Consider the following 8,936-nt stretch of genomic DNA (forward strand, 5'->3'; position numbering starts at 1 on the left):
TTGTAGTAAAACATAATGCTTAAAAAACCAAAAGGGGTTGCCTCCCAAAATGGGTTAATGTCAGCTGACTGTGTTCAGTGTTAACCCATTTTGGGTGGGAACACCTTTTGGTGTTAGCATTACGTTATGCTTTAGCTATTGAAACATAGCTTGTAGGTCCGCTATTTTTGAACGACTGACATAGAAACATAGCCTTTTCAGAAAACTGTCAGATTGTAGAAGACATTTTTAGAATCTGATCTCAGGTCAGAATGGGTTAATGTTATTGTGATAACCCCCCCAGGCTGGCGGATCCCAGGTCATCTTCACCAACCCTCTGGAGATCGTGAAGATCCGCCTCCAGGTGGCAGGAGAGATCACCACCGGACCTCGAGTCTCTGCTCTCAACGTCGTCAGAGACCTGGGCTTCTTTGGGCTGTATAAGGTGAGACAGGCAGGCAGACAGGCAGGCAGACAGGCAGGCAGACAGACAGACAGACAGACAGGCAGACAGGCAGACAGGCAGACAGGCAGACAGGCAGGCAGACAGGCAGGCAGACAGACAGGCAGACAGGCAGACAGACAGACAGACAGAGACAGGCAGGCAGGCAGGCAGACAGACAGGCAGATAGGCAGACAGGCAGGCAGGCAGACAGGCAGGCAGGCAGGCAGGCAGGCAGGCAGGCAGGCAGGCAGGCAGGCAGGCAGACAGACAGGCAGGCAGGCAGGCAGGCAGGCAGGCAGGCAGACAGGCCGGCAGGCAGGCAGGCAGGCAGGCAGACAGGCAGGCAGGCAGACAGACAGACAGACAGACAGACAGACAGACAGACAGACAGACAGACATTTGACCTGAACGTTTTCAGCTATGTGTCTGTAATGGAGTCGAGATGTGGTTGAATCTTAACAATAACCATTTCTATGTGTTCCTAAATGTATGGAAACATAGTTTCAATAGTTTAGCTGTTTTCCCCTTTTTTTTCCATGTTTGGATTTGGGTAGGATGGTGTGAGAAAGGCTTAAAAATGAACCCCATTAGTTAGAGATAATCAGCGAAACGTGTGTCAAATCTGCTAAACTAAAAAGCTCTTCACAGATGTGTTCATATTAAGGTGTTTACTATCACTAAGTTCTTTACCTTCTACCATTAACAACATTTATAAAAGCAACATTCTCAAAATGTCATTATGCTTTAAGTAGGGGGGTTTAATGAGTACTTTAATGAGTAGTATTAGTATTAGTTTTGCACAAAATACACTCCTTGGGCTAAATCACATTTGTGATGACTGCTATGGCCGTGTGTGTGTGTGTGTGTGTGTGTGTGTGTGTGTGTGTGCCTGCCTGTGTGTGTGTGTGCCTGTGTGTGTGTGTGTGTGTGTGTGTGTGTGACTGCGTGCCTGCGTGTGTGTGTGCGTGCCTGTGTGTGTGTGTGTGTGTGTGTGTGTGTGTGTGTGTGTGTGCCTGCGTGCGTGCGTGTGTGTGTGTGTGTGCCTGCCTGTGTGTGTGTGTGTGTGTGTGTGTGCGCAGGGCGCCAAAGCGTGCTTCCTACGAGACATCCCGTTCTCGGCGATCTACTTCCCCGTCTACGCTCACACCAAAGCCGCCATGGCCGACGAGGACGGCAGTCTGGGAGCCCTTCAGCTGCTGACCGCCGGGGCTATCGCAGGTATAGCCCCCCCTAACCCTGACGCACCTATGCTCAGTCACTTCAGCTAAGCCCCGCCCCTCTCCCACGTAGACACTCCCACGTGGACACTTTCCAGCCATGGGCTCGTTCATTCCAATGTAAACATCATGGATTAATTAATGGATTAATTAATGGATTAATTAAATACTGGTTCAGGTTTGGAACCAGAACCTTCAAAAACTCTTCCAAATCCGTCAGCAAGACCTGCCGTAGCACTGGGAAAATATGTGTCTGACATTTCTCCTTTAAAACAATGTTTTATCATATAGGAAAACTATTGGTGGAGAGGTTTGTCTAACCCACGTTACGCTTAGCTGTGATTGGACCATAGCAGTTTGGGGAGGGGCTTATTGCGAACGCAGTGAGCACTTACTATGAGACCTAGCAGATCATGTCTGTCTGTCTGTGTGTGTGTTTGTGTGTCTGTCCCGCTATCCAAATATGGAGTGTGTTGCATCAGCAATCACTCAGCTCCATATATGGGCACAAAAGGGGCCAGGTCCACTCAGCTCCATATATGGGCACAAAAGGGGCACCATTTAAGGAGTCCCCAAAGCAGCTATACGTCCAAAACCCAAATATGTACGAGCTGCGTTCGCTTCCCACGTTTGCGCGTCTTACTCGTAGCTATAGGTCATCAATAATCGGGCCTCTAACGCTTGCTGATGATGTCATCAGAAATGGACTGACTGTGTTGTTGTTGTTGTTGTTTTTCTCCCCCAGGCGTTCCCGCCGCCTCGCTGGTGACGCCCGCTGATGTCATCAAGACGCGCCTGCAGGTGGCGGCGCGCGCGGGCCAGACGTCGTACAGCGGAGTGGTCGACTGCTTCACCAAAATACTGCAGGAGGAGGGCTTTAGGGCCCTGTGGAAGGGAGCCGCAGGTACCTGTCTGTCTGTCTGTCTGTCTGTCTGTCTGTCTGTCTGTCTGTCTGTCTGTAGGAGGAGGGCTTTAGGGCCCTGTGGAAGGGAGCCGCAGGTACCTGTCTGTCTGTCTGTCTGTCTGTCTGTCTGTCTGTCTGTCTGTCTCTCAATAAATATATTAAAACACTTCACCCAGATCAATATTTACATCCTCTCTCTCTCTGTCTCTCTCTCTCTTTCTCTCTCTCTCTCTCTCTCTCTCTCTCTCTCTCTCTCTCTCTCTCTCTCTCTCTCTCTCTCTCTCTCTCTCTCTCTCTCTCTCTTTCTCTGTCTCTATCTCTATCTCTATCTCTCTCTCTCTCTCCAGCTCGTGTGTTTCGCTCGTCCCCTCAGTTCGGTGTGACCCTGGTGACCTATGAACTCCTACAGAGATGGTTCTACGTGGACTTTGGAGGAAGGTGTGTGTGTGTGTGTGTGTGTGCCTCTAAAATCTAATTTGTACCAAAGATAAATGCCATTCTCTCTGACATCAGTAAGTAGCAGCTAAATAAAACACTAAGGGTTGCTGTCGTCTCTCCCCCCCCCCCCAGCCGCCCCTCGGGCTCGGACCCGACGCCCAAGTCTCGCATCTCGGAGCCCCTCCCCCCCATCAGGGCGGACCACGTTGGCGGGTACCGGCTGGCCGCCGCCACCTTCGCCGGCATCGAGAACAAGTTCGGCCTCCACCTGCCCAAGTTCAAGTCCTCTGGAGTGGTGTCCCTCCTGCCCCAGGAGCCCCCCCCCCTCCTCCCCCTCCGAGCCCCCCTCCTCCCCCCCACCTGCAGAGATCCCCCCCCCAGCAGCACCCTAGGGACCACCCATCCCCCCCCCCTCTCTCTCTCTCTCTCTCTCTCTCTCTCTCTCTAAATAGGGGTCAGACATTTAGGTAGCAAACCAAACATCCCACACATGAGTTGTACACTTCACTCACATGGATATTAACACACACACACACACACACGCGCAGACACGCGCACGCACACACACCCGCAGACACGCGCACACACACACACACACACACACGCAGACATGCGCGCACACACACACACACACACACACACACACACACACACACACACATGTGCACGTCAGCGCATACACACTCCATGTACACACTCCACAACCAAGGGCCACTAACACACACACACACACGTCAGGTTACGGGCTGGGCAGCCATTTTGGCGAGACCTTCTCTCCTATAGGCCAATTAGTACGTCCTTCACAGGTGTTAGCGATCGATGACGCTAACGAAGGCTCTGTTCCATTCTGGGTCAAATGTGGTTTGGAACATTTCCACCTGAACATGAACTGGTTCAGAAAACTAAAAATGTTGATTCGGAACAAAATAAAAGAAAAAAATAATGCTGGCGGTTCCGTGAAAACACCAATAAGGTTCCGTAGAATCTAGAACGGAACTGGTCGGTTTGATGACAATCTGCTCATCCTTTTGCAAACGTCGTAAAGTGCTCGTTTACCTCCTGTTGGGTCAGATTATGGGGAGGGTCTGGGACCTGTGTAAGGCTTAAGCGACCGACCGTGTTCGTGTCTTGCTTAATAATGCGTCGGATCTCCTCAGGGATTTTGTTTGCGTCTCCTGTGATAGGAGGTTGGGACCTAATGTTTCCGCGCGAGATGTTCATACTCGGGACGAAGGAAAGTCCTCTATTCAGGACTCTCAATTTGGGTTTCCGTGAAGGCGTGAAGTTATTGGAGAGATTCATAACATTGCCGTTTTGTGTTGTGGAAGGGCCGAAGTTCCTGGGGTGATAAAGCGGGGGAAGTGGGGAAATTGCATAAGGCAGGTATTCTTGGTGTGCAGGACATTTTCTAGTTCTTCAGGGAGGCTGGTGGAGTGGGGTAGCAGAGGGGAAATTACAGTTGCGTTAGGGAATTTGGTTTGGGCAATGTTGAACAGCTTCTTTCAAAACGTTCGGTAGTTGAATCCACGTTTGTCGAGTGAATCGAAGGAAAGGATCAGTCTAGGGACTTTGGGGTATGGTTGAATTAGTTTCGATAGGATATCGGTGGCATGGTAGATGGAGGCTCCTGGGTATGATTCCACCTGTATCCTGGGATCTAGGGACTCTAGATCTGCGTCTCCCATCCATATGACGGGACGTAGCGGCCTTATAGTCCATTCTTGTTTGTTATTAGGACAGTGTATGGTTCGGTGGGAAACACGTACTTTAAATAACCATAACTTGCTCAATATTCAACCGTTTTTCAAGCGGTTTGGTTTACGACGTTCATATAAAAAATGTCATCAGAAATGGACTGACTGTGTTGTTGTTGTTGTTTTTTCTCCCCCAGGCGTTCCCGCCGCCTCCTCCCGCGGCCAGCCGGTACCCGCCAACGTGGTCCGCCCTGATGGGGGGGAGGGGCTCCGAGATGCGAGACTTGGGCGTCGGGTCCGAGCCCGAGGGGCGGCTGGGGGGGGGGAGAGACGACAGCAACCCTTAGTGTTTTATTTAGCTGCTACTTACTGATGTCAGAGAGAATGGCATTTATCTTTGATACAAATTTGATTTTAGAGGCACACACACACACACACACACACACACACACACACACACACACACACACACACACACACACACACACACACACACACACACACACACACACACACACACACACACACACACACACACACACACACACACACACACACACACACACACACACCTTCCTCCAAAGTCCACATAGAACCATCTCTGAAGTTCCTGGGGTGATAAAGCGGGGGAAGTGGGGAAATTGCATAAGGCAGGTATTCTTGGTGTGCAGGACATTTTCTAGTTCTTCAGGGAGGCTGGTGGAGTGGGGTAGCAGAGGGGAAATTACAGTTGCGTTAGGGAATTTGGTTTGGGCAATGTTGAACAGCTTCTTTCAAAACGTTCGGTAGTTGAATCCACGTTTGTCGAGTGAATCGAAGGAAAGGATCAGTCTAGGGACTTTGGGGTATGGTTGAATTAGTTTCGATAGGATATCGGTGGCATGGTAGATGGAGGCTCCTGGGTATGATTCCACCTGTATCCTGGGATCTAGGGACTCTAGATCTGCGTCTCCCATCCATATGACGGGACGTAGCGGCCTTATAGTCCATTCTTGTTTGTTATTAGGACAGTGTATGGTTCGGTGGGAAACACGTACTTTAAATAACCATAACTTGCTCAATATTCAACCGTTTTTCAAGCGGTTTGGTTTACGACGTTCATATAAAAAAACAAAATTAAGCAGATAAGTGTCCTGAATCATAGCCACGTTGCTAACGTTTGTAATAAACCAACGCGTTTGTAAATCAAGTTTGAGCGAGTTATGAGTGTTTTAGTTTGAGCTGCCGTAATACTGTACTGTAGCTCCGAAGCAAGATGGCCGCCGAATGAACTACGTCAGAGACTCCGCCTTGAGCCATCCAGCCTTTATACATGTCTATGGGCTGGTAGAGTACATAGAACTACACATCCCACAGTGCACTGGGGCCATCTAGCCTTTATATATAATTCTATGGGCTGGTAGAGTACATAGAACTACACATCCCACAGTGCACTGGGGCCATCTAGCCTTTATATATAATGTCTATGGGCTGGTAGAGTACATAGAACTACACATCCCACAGTGCACTGGGGCCATCTAGCCTTTATATATAATGTCTATGGGCTGGTAGAGTACATAGAACTACACATCCCACAGTGCACTGGGGCCATCTAGCCTTTATATATATTGTCTATGGGCTGGTAGAGTACATAGAACTACACATCCCACAGTGCACTGGGGCCATCTAGCCTTTATATATAATGTCTATGGGCTGGTAGAGTACATAGAACTACACATCCCACAATGCACTGGGGCCATCTAGCCTTTATATAATGTCTAGACTCTATGGGCTGGTAGAGTACATAGAACTACACATCCCACAGTGCACTGGGGCCATCTAGCCTTTATATATGACATACAATATTGGGTGATTCTTCAAAAGGTTAGTGAAAAACACCCGCAGTCCCACAGGTGGATAACGATTAATTAATTACGCCGTCAATGGGTTAAAATGGAACAGAGCCTTGATTGATTGGGTATCGTCGGTGACACCTGTGAAGGAAGTACGGAAGAGCGTCAGTTTGGGTCCAAGATGGCTGCCGTCGGTTTGGGTCCACGATGGCCACTGTCTGCTTGCGTCCAATATGGATGCTGTCGGTTTTGGGTCCAAGATGGCAGCCGTCGAATTGGGTCCAATATGGCCGCCGTCGGTTTGGGTCCAAGATGGCCGCCGTCTGTTTGGGTCCAAGATGGCAGCTGTCGATTTGGGTTCAAGATGGCAGCCGCCGGTTTGGGTCAAATATGGCCGCCGTCAGTTTGGGTCAAAGATGGCCACCGTCAGTTTGGCTATAAGATGGCCACTGTTGGTTTGGGTCCAATGTGGCCGCTGTCGGTTTGGGTCCAAGATGGCCACCATCTCACAGCACCTGTCGAAAGAACCGCGGACTAACGAGGTGCTAAAGTGTCCTGCTGTCAATCACCTGTGAGTTTCTCATCTACAGCGTTTGTATAAAAATATAGAAAATATGAAATATAAAATATAAGAAATATATATATATATATATATATGAAAAACAGAGCCTCGGACACTCCCTCTCCTCTTGTTGGCTGATTGATCACTTCTCCTTCTCTTTTCCCATTGGCTGACCACTTCTCCTTGTTTCCCATTGGCTGATCGGCACAAAGTAGGGCTTTGCTTCTCTGATTTGGCACCGCTCGTACGCAGGAGGAGGGGCTATTGGACTGGTAGTAACAGGGGGCGAGGCTTGTAAGGTCATTAACGCATGGGGGGGGGGGTGTCGAGAGCGCCCCCTCACTTCACAGGAGTGTGTTTTCTTTTTTTTTAATGTTTGCAAATATATAAACTTTTTCAACATGATGAAATTAAATGATGATCAAAATGATGAGTGACGATTATGATCATGCAACAAAAAAAAACGATTGCGATCATTTCCAATAGGCTAATTGCGATGATGTAATAATCGTGACAAGCCCCGCCCAGCGATGATGTAATAATCGTGACAAGCCCCGCCCAGCGATGATGTAATAATCGTGACAAGCCCCGCCCAGCGATGATGTAATAATCGTGACAAGCCCCGCCCAGCGATGACGTCTCAAAGATGGCGCGGCAGCGGAGGTCATGTGACACCAGTCTGACGCCGGTTGGTCTGGCTCTCCTCAGTTTCAGTTACACTTCGCTCACCCCACAGTTGTGGGTGACCAATCGGAGCCCACTATTCAATTAAGTCAATTAATGTGGGGGCCCACCTGCAATACCCTCGTGGCCCACCAGTGGGCCCCTGGCCCACAGGTTGAGAAACTTTTAACGTTGAATCAATGTGAAGTTACAGTAAAGGAAGTTAGCATACTATTAGCATACTGTTAGCATACTGAATCAATATGAGGTTACAGGAAATTAAATAAGCATACTGTTAGCATACTATTATCATACTGTTAGCATACTAAATAAATGTGAAGTTACAGGAAATGACTGGATCACTATTACTAAACCTAACCCGCTAACAGTATAATAACGGTATGCGTACAGAGAGTATGCTAACAGTATGATATACTGTGCTAACAGACAGTATGCTACACTATGCTAACAGTATAATACACTGTGCTAACAGACAGTATGCTAACAGTATGCTACAGTGCGCTCAGCCTCGGTCTCAGAATCACTCTTACTGATGTACAGATATTTTTGTTTAGTTTTTTTCTTGATGAACAACAATCATGACTTTAGGTGTTTAATAAATTCATTCATTGTATTGTATTTTATTGAAAATGATGAATAAAAAAGTAATTAAATCATACATTGTATGACCTCTGACCTGTGATTTAAATAAGTTGATGTGTGCCTATACATCAGTGGTTCCCAAAGTGGGGTCCGAGGACCCCCTGGGGTCCTTGAGGGAGTTCCAGGGGGACCCCCAGAACCAAATGGATCCTTATGGGTCTGTAACTCTGAGAGTTAACGGGTCCATTTGGTTCCATTTGTACCAAATAACTCCCAGAGTTAAATTAACCCATTCTGACCTGAGATCAGATTCATACGAGGTTTCCACTGGGACACACACTGGTCTGATTAACCCATTCTGACCTGAGATCAGATTATAAAAATGTCAGTCGTTCTTCGATTTTTCAAAAAATAGCAGACCTACAAGCTCGTATGAGCTTGTAGATCTGCTATTTTTCAATAGCTAACACCAAAATGGATTCCCGTTCAGAATGGATTAATATAGAAATGCAGTGAGTAGACGAATGCATTTCCTTGAAATTAAACAGATTGAGAATCACAGCTAGAGCCGTAAAGATCTTCTCTTATTGGGGGTCCCT

The 8,936-nt window shown here is 48.0% G+C and overlaps 1 protein-coding gene and 1 long non-coding RNA gene across 2 annotated transcripts in view; both read left to right on the forward strand.

The window, feature by feature from the left end:
- The window catches only part of LOC308326404 (electrogenic aspartate/glutamate antiporter SLC25A12, mitochondrial-like), a 31,539-nt gene extending 26,657 nt beyond the window's left edge, over positions 1 to 4,882 (forward strand). Inside the window, 5 exon segments of the mRNA XM_080779282.1 lie at positions 284 to 424; positions 1,504 to 1,642; positions 2,387 to 2,545; positions 2,893 to 2,983; positions 3,116 to 4,882. Coding sequence (XP_080635408.1) covers positions 284 to 424; positions 1,504 to 1,642; positions 2,387 to 2,545; positions 2,893 to 2,983; positions 3,116 to 3,431 — 846 coding nt within the window. The 3' untranslated portion in view covers positions 3,432 to 4,882.
- A 1,311-nt stretch (positions 4,883 to 6,193) lies between these two features.
- Positions 6,194 to 8,413, forward strand: LOC308326406. The gene is made up of 2 exons (XR_013965092.1): positions 6,194 to 7,649; positions 7,718 to 8,413. It is a non-coding gene; the product is annotated as an uncharacterized lncRNA (long non-coding RNA).
- The last annotated feature ends 523 nt before the right edge of the window (positions 8,414 to 8,936 follow it).

The sequence above is a fragment of the Protomyctophum bolini genome, assembly GCF_963924005.1.
Source record: "Protomyctophum bolini genome assembly, chromosome: 12".
In the NCBI taxonomy this organism is placed as follows: Eukaryota; Metazoa; Chordata; class Actinopteri; order Myctophiformes; family Myctophidae; genus Protomyctophum; species Protomyctophum bolini.